Source organism: Bufo bufo, chromosome 11, assembly GCF_905171765.1.
Source record: "Bufo bufo chromosome 11, aBufBuf1.1, whole genome shotgun sequence".
Lineage (NCBI taxonomy): Eukaryota > Metazoa > Chordata > Amphibia > Anura > Bufonidae > Bufo > Bufo bufo.
In genome coordinates this window covers 1,598,888-1,619,279 of record NC_053399.1, presented here as the reverse complement: position 1 = coordinate 1,619,279, position 20,392 = coordinate 1,598,888, and the positions used below count along the sequence as shown (strand labels likewise).

Here is a 20,392-nt window from a genome sequence, read left to right as displayed (position 1 = left end):
GAGAAGACAGACAGGATTATTCAAACGCACTGCGCCCGGAAATGGTGGCACCACGCACTGCCCCCCGCTCACTCAAGGCTGGAATACGCTGTGGAGGTACAGCCGACACTCGTCCTCATACATTCTAACTGGGCAGCAGTAACATGCCTGAGGTGTGTGCGCCCGCCGGGTGATTGGCGCCACCTTTAAGAACGAGTGTTCATTCCTGACAACTGCCCTGTGTAAACCCGCCATAGTGTGGGCGGTCCAGCCTGACCGCGGAGTCCTGCCGGCATCACGAGCAGCATCTGAAAACTGCAACATGATGAGGGCCTGGCCCGTCACAGTATTCAGACTGTCAGCTCTTGTGGTCTCACCGTACAAGTAACATCCCAGCTCACCTGTATAGGGCGCTCACCGCTCCCCAGTAGAGAGCGTGGCCCCCAATGTACCACATACATCGCTGTAAAAGAAGGAGAGCACAACAATATATACACCCGCTTCTGTACCAATAAGGCTTTATACACCCGCTTCTGTACCAATAAGGTTTTATACACCCGCTTCTGTACCAATAAGGCTTTATACACCCGCTTCTATACCAATAAGGCTTTATACACCCCCTTCTGTACCAATAAGGTTTTATACACCGCGTTCTGTACCAATAAGGTTTTATACACCCCGTTCTGTACCAATAAGGTTTTATACACCCCGTTCTGTACCAATAAGGCTTTATACACCCCGTTCTGTATCAATAAGGCTTTATACACCCCGTTCTGTATCAATAAGGCTTTATACACCCCGTTCTGTATCAATAAGGCTTTATACACCCCGTTCTGTATTATTAAGGTTTTATACACCCCGTTCTGTATCAAGGTTTTATACACCGCGTTCTGTACCAATAAGGTTTTATACACCCCGTTCTGTACCAATAAGGCTTTATACACCCCGTTCTGTATCAATAAGGCTTTATACACCCCGTTCTGTATCAATAAGGCTTTATACACCCCGTTCTGTATCAATAAGGCTTTATACACCCCGTTCTGTATTATTAAGGTTTTATACACCCCGTTCTGTATCAAGGTTTTATACACCGCGTTCTGTACCAATAAGGTTTTATACACCCCGTTCTGTACCAATAAGGCTTTATACACCCCGTTCTGTACCAATAAGGTTTTATACACCCCGTTCTGTACCAATAAGGCTTTATACACCCCCTTCTGTACCAATAAGGTTTTATACACCCCCTTCTGTACCAATAAGGTTTTATACACCCCCTTCTGTACCAATAAGGCTTTATACACCCCGTTCTGTACCAATAAGGCTTTATACACCCGTTCTGTACCAATAAGGCTTTATACACCCGTTCTGTACCAATAAGGCTTTATACACCCCGTTCTGTACCAATAAGGCTTTATACACCCCGTTCTGTACCAATAAGGCTTTATACACCCCGTTCTGTACCAATAAGGTTTTATACACCCCCGTTCTGTACCAATAAGGCTTTATACACCCCCTTCTGTACCAATAAGGCTTTATACACCCCGTTCTGTACCAATAAGGTTTTATACACCCCGTTCTGTACCAATAAGGTTTTATACACCCCGTTCTGTACCAATAAGGCTTTATACACCCCGTTCTGTATCAATAAGGCTTTATACACCCCGTTCTGTATCAATAAGGCTTTATACACCCCGTTCTGTATCAATAAGGCTTTATACACCCCGTTCTGTATCAATAAGGCTTTATACACCCCGTTCTGTATTATTAAGGTTTTATACACCCCGTTCTGTATCAAGGTTTTATACACCCCGTTCTGTATTAAGGTTTTATACACCACGTTCTGTATTAATAAGGCTTTATACACCCCGTTCTGTATTAATAAGGTTTTACACACCCGGTTCTGTAATAATAAAGGTTTTATACACCCCGTTCTGTATTAAGGTTTTATACACCCCGTTCTGTAATAAGGTTTAATACACCCGGTTATTTATTAACCACTTCACATCTGGGCCATATCCCCCTTCCGGACCAGGCCTAAGTTTGAAAATCTGACGTGCGCCACGTTAGGTGGTAATAACTTTGTAACACTTACTTATCTAACCATTCCGAGACAGTTTTTTCGTGACACATTGCACTTCATGACAGTGGTAAATTTGAGTCGATATATATTTCACGTTTATAAAATAATCAAAGATTTACCAAAAATCAGGAAAAATTAGCAATTTTCAAAATTTCCATTTCTCTGCTTTTAAAACAGAAAGTGATACCTCATAAAACATTACTCAACATTCCCCATATGTCTGCTTCATGTTTGGATCATTTTGGGAATGCTATATATTTTTTTTAGGACGTTAGAAGGCTTAGAAGTTTAGAAGCAATTCTTAAAATTTTTAAGAAAATTTCCAAAACCCACTTTTAAGGACCAGTTCAGGTCTGAAGTCACTTTGTGGGGCTTACATAGTGGATACCCCCATAAATGACCCCATTCTATAAACTACACCCCTCAAGTTACTCAAAACTGATTTTACAAACTTTGTTAACCCTTTAGATGTTCCACAAGAATAAACGGAAAATGGAGATGAAATTTCTAAATTTCAGTTTTTGGAAGATTTTCCATTTTAATCCATTTTTTTCTTTAACACATCAAGGGTTAACAGCCAAACAAAACAATATTTATTACCCCGATTCTGCGGTTTACAGAAACACCCCACATGTGGCCGTAAACTGCTGTACGGGCACACAGTAGGGCGCAGAAGAAAAGGAGCGCCGTATGGTTTTTGGAAGGCAGATTTAGCTGAACTGGTTTGTAGACATCATGTCCCATTTGAAGCCCCCCCCCTGATGCACCTTACAGTAGAAACTCCCAAAAAGTGACCCCATTTTGGAAACTAGGGGATAAGGGGCCAGTTTTATTGGTACTATTCTCGGGTACATAACATTTTTTATTGCTCTATATTATAATTTTTGTGAGTCAAGGTTTTGGCCGTTTTTATTTTTTACAACATTCATCTGACAGGGTAGATCAGGTGCTATTTTTATAGACCAAGTAGTTACGGACGCAATTATATCAAATATGTCTACTTTCTTTGTTTGAGTTTTACATAAGATAGCAATTAAAAAAAAAATAATAATTATGTTTTTGTGTCTCCATTTTCAGAACGCCATATTTTTTTTATTTCTCTGCCGATCGTTTGGTGCAGGGGCTCTTTTTTTTGCAGGGAAATTTGACGTTTTTATTGGTACCATTTTTGGTACATATGATTTTTTGATCATGATTTCACTTTATGGGGCAAGGTGACCCAAAAACTGGTTGTTACAGCACAGTTTTTATTTATTTTTACAGCGTTCACCTGAGGGGTTAGGTGATGTGACACTTTTATAGAGCAGATCGTTACGGACGCGGCGACACCTAATATGTATACTCACAATAATAGTATTTTTGAAACCCAAAAAAATGATGTTTGTGTCTCCATAGACAGAGCTATAGCTTTTTAATTTTTTGGGTGATTGTTTTAGGTAGGATCTCATTTTTTACAGGATGAGTTGACTGTTTGATTGCTACTATTTTTTTGGGGGGGGGGGGGGAGGGGATACGCCTTTTTGATCGCCTGGTGTTGCACTTTATGTGATGTTAGGTGACAAAAAATGTTTTTTTTTGGCACCGTTTTTCTCGTTTATGGTGTTCACCTGAGGGGTTAGGTCATGTGATATTATAAAGTTGGTTTGTACGGATGTGGCGATACCTAATATGTATACTTTTTTTTATTTCACTTTAACATAATAGCATTTTTGAAACAAAAAAAAAAAAGATGTTTTAATGTCTCCATGTTCTGAGAGCTATATATTTTCTATTTGTTGAGAGATTTCCTTATGTAGGGGCTCATTTTTTTCACTGAGGGCCTCAGTGCAGGGCTGACATAGGAGCCCCAGTTACAGGAGAAAAACACCCCCCAGAGAGGCCGTACAGCAGTATACAGCGCTGTACAGCCTCAGTGCAGGGCTGACATAGGAGCCCCAGTTACAGGACAAATGCACCCCTATAGAGGCTGTACAGCAGTATACAGCGCTGTACAACCTCAGTGCAGGGCTGACATAGGAGCCCCAGTTACAGGAGAAATACACCCCCCAGAGAGGTTGTACAGCAGTATACAGCGCTGTACAGCCTCAGTGCAGGGCTGACATAGGAGCCCCAGTTACAGGAGAAATACACCCCCCAGAGAGGCCGTACAGCAGTATACAGCGCTGTACAGCCTCAGTGCAGGGCTGACATAGGAGCCCCAGTTACAGGAGAAATACACCCCCCAGAGAGGCCGTACAGCAGTATACAGCGCTGTACAGCCTCAGTGCAGGGCTGACATAGGAGCCCCAGTTACAGGAGAAATACACCCCCCAGAGAGGCCGTACAGCAGTATACAGCGCTGTACAGCCTCAGTGCAGGGCTGACATAGTAGCCCCAGTTACAGGAGAAATACACCCCCCAGAGAGGCCGTACAGCAGTATACAGCGCTGTACAGCCTCAGTGCAGGGCTGACATAGGAGCCCCAGTTACAGGAGAAATACACCCCCCAGAGAGGCCGTACAGCAGTATACAGCGCTGTACAGCCTCAGTGCAGGGCTGACATAGGAGCCCCAGTTACAGGGGAAATACACCCCTAGAGAGGCTGTACAGCAGTATACAGCGCTGTACAGCCTCAGTGCAGGGCTGACATAGGAGCCCCAGTTACAGGAGAAATACACCCCCCAGAGAGGCTGTACAGCAGTATACAGCGCTGTACAGCCTCAGTGCAGGGCTGACATAGGAGCCCCAGTTACAGGACAAATGCACCCCTATAGAGGCTGTACAGCAGTATACAGCGCTGTACAGCCTCAGTGTAGGGCTGACATAGGAGCCCCAGTTACAGGACAAATGCACCCCTATAGAGGCTGTACAGCAGTATACAGCGCTGTACAGCCTCAGTGCAGGGCTGACATAGGAGCCCCAGTTACAGGGGAAATACACCCCCCAGAGAGGCTGTACAGCAGTATACAGCGCTGTACAGCCTCAGTGCAGGGCTGACATAGGAGCCCCAGTTACAGGGGAAATACACCCCCCAGAGAGGCCGTACAGCAGTATACAGCGCTGTACAGCCTCAGTGCAGGGCTGACATAGGAGCCCCAGTTACAGGGGAAATACACCCCCCAGAGAGGTTGTACAGCAGTATACAGCGCTGTACAGCCTCAGTGCAGGGCTGACATAGGAGCCCCAGTTACAGGAGAAATACACCCCCCAGAGAGGCTGTACAGCAGTATACAGCGCTGTACAGCCTCAGTGCAGGGCTGACATAGGAGCCCCAGTTACAGGAGAAATACACCCCCCCCCAGAGAGGCCGTACAGCAGTATACAGCACTGTACAGCCTCAGTCCAGGGCTGACATAGGAGCCCCAGTTACAGGAGAAATACACCCCCCAGAGAGGCCGTACAGCAGTATACAGCGCTGTACAGCCTCAGTGCAGGGCTGACATAGGAGCCCCAGTTACAGGAGAAATACACCCCCCAGAGAGGCCGTACAGCAGTATACAGCGCTGTACAGCCTCAGTGCAGGGCTGACATAGGAGCCCCAGTTACAGGGGAAATACACCCCCCAGAGAGGCCGTACAGCAGTATACAGCGCTGTACAGCCTCAGTGCAGGGCTGACATAGGAGCCCCAGTTACAGGGGAAATACACCCCCCAGAGAGGCTGCACAGCAGTATACAGCGCTGTACAGCCTCAGTGCAGGGCTGACATAGGAGCCCCAGTTACAGGACAAATACACCCCCCAGAGAGGCTGCACAGCAGTATACAGCGCTGTACAGCCTCAGTGCAGGGCTGACATAGGAGCCCCAGTTACAGGACAAATGCACCCCTATAGAGGTTGTACAGCAGTATACAGCGCTGTACAGCCTCAGTGCAGGGCTGACATAGTAGCCCCAGTTACAGGGGAAATACACCCCTATAGAGGTTGTACAGCAGTATACAGCGCTGTACAGCCTCAGTGCAGGGCTGACATAGGAGCCCCAGTTACAGGACAAATGCACCCCCCAGAGAGGCCGTACAGCAGTATACAGCGCTGTACAGCCTCAGTGCAGGGCTGACATAGGAGCCCCAGTTACAGGACAAATGCACCCCTATAGAGGCTGTACAGCAGTATACAGCGCTGTACAGCCTCACAGCAGGGCTGACATAGTAGCCCCAGTTACAGGGGAAATACACCCCTATAGAGGTTGTACAGCAGTATACAGCGCTGTACAGCCTCAGTGCAGGGCTGACATAGTAGCCCCAGTTACAGGAGAAATACACCCCCCAGAGAGGCCGTACAGCAGTATACAGCGCTGTACAGCCTCAGAGCAGGGCTGACATAGTAGCCCCAGTTACAGGACAAATACACCCCCCAGAGAGGCTGTACAGCAGTATACAGCGCTGTACAGCCTCAGTGCAGGGCTGACATAGGAGCCCCAGTTACAGGAGAAATACACCCCCCAGAGAGGCCGTACAGCAGTATACAGCGCTGTACAGCCTCAGTGCAGGGCTGACATAGGAGCCCCAGTTACAGGGGAAATACACCCCCCAGAGAGGCTGTACAGCAGTATACAGCGCTGTACAGCCTCAGAGCAGGGCTGACATAGGAGCCCCAGTTACAGGAGAAATACACCCCCAGAGAGGCTGTACAGCAGTATACAGCGCTGTACAGCCTCAGTGCAGGGCTGACATAGGAGCCCCAGTTACAGGAGAAATACACCCCCCAGAGAGGCTGTACAGCAGTATACAGCGCTGTACAGCCTCAGTGCAGGGCAGACATAGGAGCCCCAGTTACAGGAGAAATGCACCCCTATAGAGGCTGTACAGCAGTATACAGCGCTGTACAGCCTCAGAGCAGGGCTGACATAGTAGCCCCAGTTACAGAACAAATGCACCCCTAGAGAGGCCGTACAGCAGTATACAGCGCTGTACAGCCTCAGTGCAGGACTGACATAGTAGCCCCAGTTACAGAACAAATACACCCCCCAGAGAGGCTGTACAGCAGTATACAGCGCTGTACAGCCTCACAGCAGGGCTGACATAGGTGCCCCAGTTACAGGAGAAATACACCCCCAGAGAGGCTGTACAGCAGTATACAGCGCTGTACAGCCTCACAGCAGGGCTGACATAGGAGCCCCAGTTACAGGACAAATACACCCCCCAGAGAGGCCGTACAGCAGTATACAGCGCTGTACAGCCTCAGTGCAGGGCTGACATAGGAGCCCCAGTTACAGGACAAATACACCCCTAGAGAGGCTGTACAGCAGTATACAGCGCTGTACAGCCTCAGTGCAGGGCTGACATAGGAGCCCCAGTTACAGGAGAAATACACCCCCCAGAGAGGCTGCACAGCAGTATACAGCGCTGTACAGCCTCAGTGCAGGGCTGACATAGGAGCCCCAGTTACAGGAGAAATACACCCCCCAGAGAGGCTGTACAGCAGTATACAGCGCTGTACAGCCTCAGTGCAGGGCTGACATAGGAGCCCCAGTTACAGGGGAAATACACCCCCCAGAGAGGCTGTACAGCAGTATACAGCGCTGTACAGCCTCAGTGCAGGGCTGACATAGGAGCCCCAGTTACAGGAGAAATACACCCCCCAGAGAGGCTGTACAGCAGTATACAGCACTGTACAGCCTCAGTGCAGGACTGACATAGGAGCCCCAGTTACAGAGGAAATACACCCCCCAGAGAGGCTGTACAGCAGTATACAGCGCTGTACAGCCTCAGTGCAGGGCTGACATAGTAGCCCCAGTTACAGGAGAAATGCACCCCTATAGAGGCTGTACAGCAGTATACAGCGCTGTACAGCCTCAGTGCAGGGCTGACATAGGAGCCCCAGTTACAGGGGAAATACACCCCCCAGAGAGGCTGTACAGCAGTATACAGCGCTGTACAGCCTCAGAGCAGGGCTGACATAGGAGCCCCAGTTACAGGAGAAAAACACCCCCCAGAGAGGCCGTACAGCAGTATACAGCGCTGTACAGCCTCACAGCAGGGCTGACATAGTAGCCCCAGTTACAGGACAAATGCACCCCTATAGAGGCTGTACAGCAGTATACAGAGCTGTACAGCCTCAGTCCAGGGCTGACATAGTAGCCCCAGTTACAGGACAAATGCACCCCTATAGAGGCTGTACAGCAGTATACAGCGCTGTACAGCCTCAGTGCAGGGCTGACATAGGAGCCCCAGTTACAGGAGAAATACACCCCCCAGAGAGGCCGTACAGCAGTATACAGAGCTGTACAGCCTCAGTCCAGGGCTGACATAGTAGCCCCAGTTACAGAACAAATGCACCCCTAGAGAGGCTGTACAGCAGTATACAGCGCTGTACAGCCTCAGTGCAGGGCAGACATAGTAGCCCCAGTTACAGGGGAAATACACCCCCCAGAGAGGCCGTACAGCAGTATACAGCGCTGTACAGCCTCAGTGCAGGGCTGACATAGGAGCCCCAGTTACAGGACAAATGCACCCCTATAGAGGCTGTACAGCAGTATACAGCGCTGTACAGCCTCAGTGCAGGGCTGACATAGGAGCCCCAGTTACAGGAGAAATACACCCCCCAGAGAGGCCGTACAGCAGTATACAGCGCTGTACAGCCTCAGAGCAGGGCTGACATAGTAGCCCCAGTTACAGAACAAATGCACCCCTAGAGAGGCTGTACAGCAGTATACAGCGCTGTACAGCCTCAGTGCAGGGCAGACATAGTAGCCCCAGTTACAGGGGAAATACACCCCCCAGAGAGGCCGTACAGCAGTATACAGCGCTGTACAGCCTCACAGCAGGGCTGACATAGTAGCCCCAGTTACAGGACAAATGCACCCCTATAGAGGCTGTACAGCAGTATACAGCGCTGTACAGCCTCAGTGCAGGGCTGACATAGGAGCCCCAGTTACAGGAGAAATACACCCCCCAGAGAGGCCGTACAGCAGTATACTGCGCTGTACAGCCTCAGTGCAGGGCTGACATAGGAGCCCCAGTTACAGGACAAATACACCCCCCAGAGAGGCTGTACAGCAGTATACAGCGCTGTACAGCCTCAGTGCAGGGTTGACATAGGAGCCCCAGTTACAGGAGAAATACACCCCCCCAGAGAGACTGTACAGCAGTATACAGCGCTGTACAGCCTCAGTGCAGGGCTGACATAGGAGCCCCAGTTACAGGACAAATACACCCCTAGAGAGGCTGTACAGCAGTATACAGCGCTGTACAGCCTCAGTGCAGGGCTGACATAGGAGCCCCAGTTACAGGGGAAATACACCCCCCAGAGAGGCCGTACAGCAGTATACAGCGCTGTACAGCCTCAGTGCAGGGCTGACATAGGAGCCCCAGTTACAGGAGAAATACACCCCCAGAGAGACTGTACAGCAGTATACAGCGCTGTACAGCCTCAGTGCAGGGCTGACATAGGTGCCCCAGTTACAGAGGAAATACACCCCCCAGAGAGGCTGTACAGCAGTATACAGCGCTGTACAGCCTCAGTGCAGGGCTGACATAGTAGCCCCAGTTACAGGAGAAATACACCCCCAGAGAGACTGTACAGCAGTATACAGCGCTGTACAGCCTCAGTGCAGGGTTGACATAGTAGCCCCAGTTACAGGAGAAATACACCCCCCAGAGAGGCTGTACAGCAGTATACAGCGCTGTACAGCCTCAGTGCAGGGCTGACATAGTAGCCCCAGTTACAGGAGAAATACACCCCCAGAGAGACTGTACAGCAGTATACAGCGCTGTACAGCCTCAGTGCAGGGTTGACATAGTAGCCCCAGTTACAGGAGAAATACACCCCCCAGAGAGGCCGTACAGCAGTATACAGCGCTGTACAGCCTCAGTGCAGGGCTGACATAGTAGCCCCAGTTACAGGGGAAATACACCCCCCAGAGAGGCTGTACAGCAGTATACAGCGCTGTACAGCCTCAGTGCAGGGCTGACATAGGAGCCCCAGTTACAGGGGAAATACACCCCCCAGAGAGGCTGTACAGCAGTATACAGCGCTGTACAGCCTCAGTGCAGGGCTGACATAGGAGCCCCAGTTACAGGGGAAATACACCCCCCAGAGAGGCCGTACAGCAGTATACAGCGCTGTACAGCCTCAGTGCAGGGCTGACATAGGAGCCCCAGTTACAGGGGAAATACACCCCCCAGAGAGGCCGTACAGCAGTATACAGCGCTGTACAGCCTCAGTGCAGGGCTGACATAGGAGCCCCAGTTACAGGGGAAATACACCCCCCAGAGAGGCCGTACAGCAGTATACAGCGCTGTTCAGCCTCAGTGCAGGGCTGACATAGGAGCCCCAGTTACAGGACAAATACACCCCCCAGAGAGGCCGTACAGCAGTATACAGCGCTGTACAGCCTCAGTGCAGGGCAGACATAGGAGCCCCAGTTACAGGAGAAATACACCCCCCAGAGAGGCTGTACAGCAGTATACAGCGCTGTACAGCCTCAGTGCAGGGCTGACATAGGAGCCCCAGTTACAGGACAAATACACCCCCCAGAGAGGCTGTACAGCAGTATACAGCGCTGTACAGCCTCAGTGCAGGGCTGACATAGGAGCCCCAGTTACAGGAGAAATACACCCCCCAGAGAGGCTGTACAGCAGTATACAGCGCTGTACAGCCTCAGAGCAGGGCTGACATAGGAGCCCCAGTTACAGGACAAATACACCCCCCAGAGAGGCCGTACAGCAGTATACAGCACTGTACAGCCTCAGTGCAGGGCTGACATAGGAGCCCCAGTTACAGAGGAAATACACCCCCCAGAGAGGCCGTACAGCAGTATACAGCGCTGTACAGCCTCAGTGCAGGGCTGACATAGGAGCCCCAGTTACAGGACAAATGCACCCCTATAGAGGCTGTACAGCAGTATACAGCGCTGTACAGCCTCAGTGCAGGGCTGACATAGGAGCCCCAGTTACAGGGGAAATACACCCCCCAGAGAGGCTGTACAGCAGTATACAGCGCTGTACAGCCTCAGTGCAGGGCTGACATAGTAGCCCCAGTTACAGGGGAAATACACCCCTAGAGAGGCTGTACAGCAGTATACAGCGCTGTACAGCCTCAGTGCAGGGCTGACATAGGAGCCCCAGTTACAGGAGAAATACACCCCCCAGAGAGGCTGTACAGCAGTATACAGCGCTGTACAGCCTCAGTGTAGGGCTGACATAGGAGCCCCAGTTACAGGACAAATGCACCCCTATAGAGGCTGTACAGCAGTATACAGCGCTGTACAGCCTCAGTGCAGGGCTGACATAGTAGCCCCAGTTACAGGGGAAATACACCCCTAGAGAGGCTGTACAGCAGTATACAGCGCTGTACAGCCTCAGTGCAGGGCTGACATAGGAGCCCCAGTTACAGGGGAAATACACCCCCCAGAGAGGCCGTACAGCAGTATACAGCGCTGTACAGCCTCAGTGCAGGGCTGACATAGGAGCCCCAGTTACAGGGGAAATACACCCCCCAGAGAGGCCGTACAGCAGTATACAGCGCTGTACAGCCTCAGTGCAGGGCTGACATAGGAGCCCCAGTTACAGGACAAATGCACCCCCCAGAGAGGCCGTACAGCAGTATACAGCGCTGTACAGCCTCAGTGCAGGGCTGACATAGTAGCCCCAGTTACAGGGGAAATACACCCCCCAGAGAGGCCGTACAGCAGTATACAGCGCTGTAACAGCCTCAGTGCAGGGCTGACATAGGAGCCCCAGTTACAGGGGAAATACACCCCCCAGAGAGGCCGTACAGCAGTATACAGCGCTGTACAGCCTCAGTGCAGGGCTGACATAGGAGCCCCAGTTACAGGAGAAATGCACCCCTATAGAGGCTGTACAGCAGTATACAGCGCTGTACAGCCTCAGTGCAGGGCTGACATAGGAGCCCCAGTTACAGGAGAAATACACCCCCCAGAGAGGCTGTACAGCAGTATACAGCGCTGTACAGCCTCAGTGCAGGGCTGACATAGGAGCCCCAGTTACAGGAGAAATACACCCCCCAGAGAGGCTGTAGAGCAGTATACAGCGCTGTACAGCCTCAGTACATAGTATTCTGTATTAATAAGGCTTTATACACCCACTTCTGTATTAGGCCTCTTTCACACTACAGTTTTTTTTTTCGTGCTGCTTTTTGCGTTCCGTATACGGAACCATTCATTTCAATGAGTCTGCAAGAAAAACGGAATGTACTCCGTATGCATTCCGTTTCCGTGTTTCCGCTCAAAGATAGAACATGTCCTATATTTGGCCGCAAATCACGTTCCGTGGTCCATTAAAGACAATGGGTCCGCAAAAAAAAAACAGAATGCATACGGAAATGCATCCGTATGTCTTCCGTATCCGTTCCGTTTTTTGCGGAACCATCTATTGAAAATGTTATGCCCAGCCCAATTTGTTCCATGTAATTACTGTATACTGTATATGCCATACGGAAAAACGGAACTTAAACGAAAACACAACGGAAACAAAAAAACAGAACTGATCCGTGAAAAACAGACCTCAAAACACTGAAAATAGCCATACGGTGAAAGATGCCTTAAAGAGGACCTTTCATCTGTTTAGCCCTGGTCTAGTTAGGGTCTTACCTTATAGGGCGGCCCCCACTCATGTCATCGCACTGAATTTATATTTTTTTCAAAGACCACTGTTGTCCCCCGTTAATTTCGGCGCCTTCTATTCTAATTAGCCGACTTGGTTATGGGCAGAGACTGGAGCGGTTCTCTTCTCCCTGGAGCGCATCCAATCAGAGCCCCAGTTATCCAATCATAGCCAGGGAGAAAAGAACCGCTCCAGTCTCCGCCTAGTAACCGTCGGCTAAAAAAATGGGGGGCCGCCCTATAAAGGCAAGACCCTAATTAGACTAGGGCTAAACAGATGAAAGGTCCTCTTTAATAAGGCTTTATACACCCGGTTCTGCATTAATAAGGTTTTATACACCCGGTTCTGCATTAATAAGGCTTTATACACCCGGTTCTGTATTAATAAGGTTTATACACCCGGTTCTGTATTAATAAGGCTTTATACACCCGGTTCTGTATTAATAAGGTTTATACACCCGGTTCTGTATTAATAAGGCTTTATACACCCGGTTCTGTATTAATAAGGTTTATACACCCGGTTCTGTATTAATAAGGCTTTATACACCCGGTTCTGTACTAATAAGGCTTTATACACCCAGTTCTGTACTACTAAGGCTTTATACACCCAGTTCTGTACTAATAAGGCTTTATACACCCGGTTCTGTATTAATAAGGTTTATACACCCGGTTCTGTATTAATAAGGTTTATACACCCGGTTCTGTATTAATAAGGTTTATACACCCGGTTCTGTATTAATAAGGCTTTATACACCCGGTTCTGTATTAATAAGGTTTATACACCCGGTTCTGTATTAATAAGGCTTTATACACCCGGTTCTGTATTAATAAGGCTTTATACACCTAGTTCTGTATTAATAAGGCGTTATACACCCAGTTCTGTATTAATAAGGCTTTATACACCCGGTTCTGTATTAATAAGGCTTTATACACCTGTTCTGTATTAATAAGGATTTATACACCCCCGTTCTGTATTAAGGTTTTATACACCCAGTTCTGTACTAATAAGGCTTTATACACCCCGTTCTGTATTAAGGATTTATACACCCAGTTCTGTATTAAGGATTTATACACCCCGTTCTGTATTAAGGATTTATACACCCCGTTCTGTATTAAGGATTTATACACCCCGTTCTGTATTAAGGATTTATACACCCCGTTCTGTATTAAGGATTTATACACCCCGTTCTGTATTAAGGATTTATACACCCCGTTCTGTATTAAGGATTTATACACCCCGTTCTGTATTAAGGATTTATACACCCCGTTCTGTATTAAGGATTTATACACCCCGTTCTGCATTAATAAAGGTTTTATACACCCAGTTCTGTATTAATAAGGTTTTATACACCCGGTTCTGCATTAACCCCTTAAGGACACATCCCTATTTCCCCTTCAGGACCAGGCCATTTTTTACAAATCTGACCAGTGTCACTTTAAGTGGTGATAACTTTAAAACACTTTGACTTATCCAGGCCGTTCTGAGATTGTGTTTTCGTCACATATTGTACTTCATGACACTGGTAAAATGAAGTAAAAAAATTCATTTTTATTTATAAAAAAATACCAAAAGTGTGTAAAAAATTGCAAATTTCCAAGTTTCAATTTCTCTACTTCTATAATACATAGTAATACCTCCAAAAATAGTTATTACTTTCCATTCCCCATATGTCTACTTCATGTTTGGATCATTTTGGGAATGATATTTTATTTTTTGGCTGATGTTACAAGGCTTAGAAGTTTAGAAGCAAATCTTGAAATTTTTCTGAAATTTTCAAAAACCCAATTTAGCAAAGTCACTTTGCGAGGCTTATATAATAGAAACCACCCGTTCTAGAAACTACACCCCTCAAGGTATTCAAAACTGATTTTACAAACTTTGTTAACCCTTTAGGTGTTCCACAAGAATTAAAGGAAAATAGAGATACAATTTCAAAATTTCACTTTTTTGGCAGATTTTCCATTTTAACAATTTTTTTCCGGTTACAAAGCAAGGGTTAACAGCCAAACCAAACTCATTATTTATGGCCCTGATTCTGTAGTTTACAGAAACACCCCATATGTGGTCGTAAACCGCTGTACGGGCACACGGCAGGGCGCAGAAGGAAAGGAACGACATATGGTTTTTGGAAGGCAGATTTTGCTGGACTGGTTTTTTGGCACCATGTCCCATTTGAAGCCCCCCTGATGCACCCCTAGAGTAGAAACTCCATAAAAGTGGCCCCATTTTAGAAACTACGGGATAGGGTGGCAGTATTGTTGGTACTAGTTTAGGGTACATATGATTTTTGGTTGCTCTATATTACACTTTTTGTGAGGCAAGGTAACAAGAAATAGCTGTTTTGGCACCGTTTTTATTTTTTGTTATTTACAACATTCATCTGACAGGTTAAATCATGTGGTAATTTTATAGAGCAGGTTGTCACGGACGCGGCGATACCTAATATGTATACTTTTTTTTTTATTTATGTAAGTTTTACACAATGATTTTATTTTTGAAGCAAGAAAAATCATGTTTTAGTGTCTCCATAGTCTGAGAGCCATAGTTTTTTCAGTTTTTGGGCGATTATCTTGGGTAGGGTATGATTTTTGCGGGATGAGATGATGGTTTTATTGGCACTATTTTGGGGTGCGTGTGACTTTTTGATCGCTTGCTATTACACTTTTTGTGATGTCAGGTGACAAAAAATGGTTTATTTAGCACAGTTTTTATTTTTTACGGTGTTCATCTGAGGGGATAGGTCATGTGATATGTTTATCGAGCCGGTCGATACGGACGCGGCGATACCCAATATGTATACTTTTTTTTAACTTTATTTGGGGAAAATGACGTTTTTGTTTATTTTAACTTTTTTTTTCACTTTATTTTTTGTCCCACTTTGGGACTTGAACTTTGGGGGGTATATTCCTTTACAATGCATTCCAATAGTTCTGACGTGTCACATGACACCCCCCCTCCCGGCAATGTGTCACATGACACCCCCCCCCCCTGGCGCTGTGACAGGATGCCCTCTGAATGATTTCAGCGGGCATCCTGTCACAATTAACCCCCACCGCAATCACGGTTTAAACCCATGACGTACCGGTACCTCATGGGTCCTTAAGGACTTGGGAAACATTCCGTACAGGTACGTCATGCGTCCCTAAGGGGTTAATAAGGTTTTATACACCCGGTTCTGTATCAATAAGGATTTATACACCAGGTTCTGTATCAATAAGGATTTATACACCAGGTTCTGTATCAATAAGGATTTATACACCCAGTTCTGTATTAATAAGGTTTATATACCCGGCGTCTCTAACATGGACTGTAAGACGCAGGAAGTACTTTTGTTCTGCAGATCTCTGTCCTTTCACCTGGCGCTGTCTATTTTAGCTGCAGCAATCGTAATACACATGTTCTTGGCAGTAAGACGGTTAACTCATTAGGGTACAGTCCTGACAACCTGGGGGGCCCGCCGAGCCCCCTTGCCACCAGAGGGGGGCCCGCCGAGCCCCCTTGCCACCAGAGGGGGGCCCGCCGAGCCCCCTTGCCACCAGAGGGGGGCCCGCCGAGCCCCCTTGCCACCAGAGGGGGGCCCGCCGAGCCCCCTTGCCACCAGAGGGGGGCCCGCCGAGCCCCCTTGCCACCAGAGGGGGGCCCGCGGCTTGCAGCTTCCCAGAGGAGCGTTGCCGGCCGTATGGTAGTGTAACATCCCCCAAATACAGAGATCGCACAGATTCAGGCCACAGTCGTCACCACGGTCATCGCAAGCACTGGCCATCTGAGGGGCAGCCGCACACTCACCAAGTTTAGCTTCTGAGGTGTCCATCTCCCATTTGCTTTTCGGAAGATATCCCTAAATCATGGGAGAAAAAATGTTGGAAGGGTTAAAGTGAAACAAACTAAGGGGAACATGCGCCCCTCTGGACAAGTCGCCGCCTTTGCTGCAGGCTTAAAGGGATGCGTCACGACATATCGAGGGGCGAGCGCCTACTGTTTCCGGGCGCCTGAGATGCCGTTAATAAATGAGCCGCCTGTTAGTCTGTGTGCAAAAACAGGGGATGGCGCAAGTTACAACAAAAACCCCACCCTCTACAGCTAAGCCCCGCCCCTACTCTCACCACCAAGCCAAAATCTCCATGCTTACAATGTAAGCTTAGCCCGGCCTCTAGACCTGCTCCAGAATTACTAATCCTATAGACGGTGTAAGCTTAGCCCGGCCTCTAGATCTGCTCTAGAATTACTAATCCTATAGACGGTGTAAGCTTAGCCCGGCCTCTAGACCTGCTCCAGAATTACTAATCCTATAGACGGTGTAAGCTTAGCCCGGCCTCTAGACCTGCTCCAGAATTACTAATCCTATAGACGGTGTAAGCTTAGCCCGGCCTCTAGACCTGCTCCAGAATTACTAATCCTATAGACTATGTAAGCTTAGCCCGACCTCTAGACCTGCTCTAGAATTACTAATCCTATAGACGGTGTAAGCTTAGCCCGGCCTCTAGACCTGCTCCAGAATTACTAATCCTATAGACTATGTAAGCTTAGCCCGGCCTCTAGACCTGCTCCAGAATTACTAATCCTATAGACGGTGTAAGCTTAGCCCGGCCTCTAGATCTGCCCCAGAATTACTAATCCTATAGACGGAGTAAGCTTAGCCCGACCTCTAGACCTGCTCTAGAATTACTAATCCTATAGACGGAGTAAGCTTAGCCCGACCTCTAGACCTGCTCCAGAATTACTAATCCTATAGACGGTGTAAGCTTAGCCCGACCTCTAGACCTGCTCCAGAATTACTAATCCTATAGACGGTGTAAGCTTAGCCCGGCCTCTAGACCTGCCCCAGAATTACTAATCCTATAGATTGTGTAAGCTTAGCCCGACCTCTAGACCTGCTCTAGAATTACTAATCCTATAGACGGAGTAAGCTTAGCCCGACCTCTAGACCTGCTCCAGAATTACTAATCCTATAGACGGTGTAAGCTTAGCCCGGCCTCTAGATCTGCTCTAGAATTACTAATCCTATAGATGGTGTAAGCTTAGCCCGGCCTCTAGACCTGCTCCAGAATTACTAATCCTATAGACGGAGTAAGCTTAGCCCGGCCTCTAGACCTGCTCCAGAATTACTAATCCTATAGACGGAGTAAGCTTAGCCCGGCCTCTAGATCTGCTCTAGAATTACTAATCCTATAGACGGTGTAAGCTTAGCCCGGCCTCTAGATCTGCTCTAGAATTACTAATCCTATAGACGGTGTAAGCTTAGCCCGGCCTCTAGACCTGCTCTAGAATTACTAATCCTATAGACGGTGTAAGCTTAGCCCGGCCTCTAGACCTGCTCTAGAATTACTAATCCTATAGACTGTGTAAGCTTAGCCCGGCCTCTAGACCTGCTCCAGAATTACTAATCCTATAGACGGTGTAAGCTTAGCCCGACCTCTAGACCTGCTCTAGAATTACTAATCCTATAGACGGAGTAAGCTTAGCCCGGCCTCTAGACCTGCTCTAGAATTACTAATCCTATAGACGGTGTAAGCTTAGCCTGGCCTCTAGACCTGCTCTAGAATTACTAATCCTATAGACGGTGTAAGCTTAGCCCGGCCTCTAGACCTGCTCCAGAATTACTAATCCTATAGACGGTGTAAGCTTAGCCCGGCCTCTAGACCTGCTCCAGAATTACTAATCCTATAGACGGTGTAAGCTTAGCCCGGCCTCTAGACCTGCTCTAGAATTACTAATCCTATAGACGGTGTAAGCTTAGCCCGGCCTCTAGACCTGCTCTAGAATTACTAATCCTATAGACGGTGTAAGCTTAGCCCGGCCTCTAGACCTGCTCTAGAATTACTAATCCTATAGACTGTGTAAGCTTAGCCCGGCCTCTAGACCTGCTCCAGAATTACTAATCCTATAGACGGTGTAAGCTTAGCCCGGCCTCTAGACCTGCTCCAGAATTACTAATCCTATAGACTATGTAAGCTTAGCCCGACCTCTAGACCTGCTCTAGAATTACTAATCCTATAGACGGAGTAAGCTTAGCCCGACCTCTAGACCTGCTCCAGAATTACTAATCCTATAGACGGTGTAAGCTTAGCCCGGCCTCTAGACCTGCCCCAGAATTACTAATCCTATAGATTGTGTAAGCTTAGCCCGACCTCTAGACCTGCTCTAGAATTACTAATCCTATAGACGGAGTAAGCTTAGCCCGACCTCTAGACCTGCTCCAGAATTACTAATCCTATAGACGGAGTAAGCTTAGCCCGACCTCTAGACCTGCTCCAGAATTACTAATCCTATAGACGGTGTAAGCTTAGCCCGGCCTCTAGATCTGCTCTAGAATTACTAATCCTATAGATGGTGTAAGCTTAGCCCGGCCTCTAGACCTGCTCCAGAATTACTAATCCTATAGACGGAGTAAGCTTAGCCCGGCCTCTAGACCTGCTCCAGAATTACTAATCCTATAGACGGAGTAAGCTTAGCCCGGCCTCTAGATCTGCTCTAGAATTACTAATCCTATAGACGGTGTAAGCTTAGCCCGGCCTCTAGATCTGCTCTAGAATTACTAATCCTATAGACGGTGTAAGCTTAGCCCGGCCTCTAGACCTGCTCTAGAATTACTAATCCTATAGACTGTGTAAGCTTAGCCCGGCCTCTAGACCTGCTCTAGAATTACTAATCCTATAGACTGTGTAAGCTTAGCCCGGCCTCTAGACCTGCTCCAGAATTACTAATCCTATAGACGGTGTAAGCTTAGCCCGACCTCTAGACCTGCTCTAGAATTACTAATCCTATAGACGGAGTAAGCTTAGCCCGGCCTCTAGACCTGCTCTAGAATTACTAATCCTATAGACGGTGTAAGCTTAGCCTGGCCTCTAGACCTGCTCTAGAATTACTAATCCTATAGACGGTGTAAGCTTAGCCCGGCCTCTAGACCTGCTCCAGAATTACTAATCCTATAGACGGTGTAAGCTTAGCCCGGCCTCTAGACCTGCTCCAGAATTACTAATCCTATAGACGGTGTAAGCTTAGCCCGGCCTCTAGATCTGCTCTAGAATTACTAATCCTATAGACGGTGTAAGCTTAGCCCGGCCTCTAGACCTGCTCTAGAATTACTAATCCTATAGACGGTGTAAGCTTAGCCTGGCCTCTAGACCTGCTCTAGAATTACTAATCCTATAGACTGTGTAAGCTTAGCCCGGCCTCTAGACCTGCTCCAGAATTACTAATCCTATAGACGGTGTAAGCTTAGCCCGGCCTCTAGACCTGCTCCAGAATTACTAATCCTATAGACTATGTAAGCTTAGCCCGACCTCTAGACCTGCTCTAGAATTACTAATCCTATAGACGGAGTAAGCTTAGCCCGACCTCTAGACCTGCTCCAGAATTACTAATCCTATAGACGGTGTAAGCTTAGCCCGGCCTCTAGACCTGCCCCAGAATTACTAATCCTATAGATTGTGTAAGCTTAGCCCGACCTCTAGACCTGCTCTAGAATTACTAATCCTATAGACGGAGTAAGCTTAGCCCGACCTCTAGACCTGCTCCAGAATTACTAATCCTATAGACGGAGTAAGCTTAGCCCGGCCTCTAGACCTGCTCCAGAATTACTAATCCTATAGACGGTGTAAGCTTAGCCCGGCCTCTAGATCTGCTCTAGAATTACTAATCCTATAGACGGTGTAAGCTTAGCCCGGCCTCTAGATCTGCTCTAGAATTACTAATCCTATAGACGGTGTAAGCTTAGCCCGGCCTCTAGACCTGCTCTAGAATTACTAATCCTATAGACTATGTAAGCTTAGCCCGACCTCTAGACCTGCTC

At 47.9% G+C, this 20,392-nt stretch overlaps 1 protein-coding gene and 1 long non-coding RNA gene across 2 annotated transcripts in view; one reads left to right on the top strand and one right to left on the bottom strand.

Annotated features, from left to right (window-relative positions):
- YLPM1 (YLP motif containing 1) overlaps positions 1 to 20,392 on the bottom strand; it is a 63,666-nt gene that overhangs the window by 616 nt on the left and 42,658 nt on the right. Inside the window, 1 exon segment of the mRNA XM_040412366.1 lies at positions 16,387 to 16,438. Within this exon segment, the coding sequence (XP_040268300.1) occupies positions 16,387 to 16,438 (52 nt within the window).
- Positions 15 to 13,527, top strand: LOC120982297. The gene is made up of 4 exons (XR_005774874.1): positions 15 to 825; positions 883 to 1,032; positions 1,270 to 1,862; positions 12,929 to 13,527. It is a non-coding gene; the product is annotated as an uncharacterized LOC120982297 (long non-coding RNA).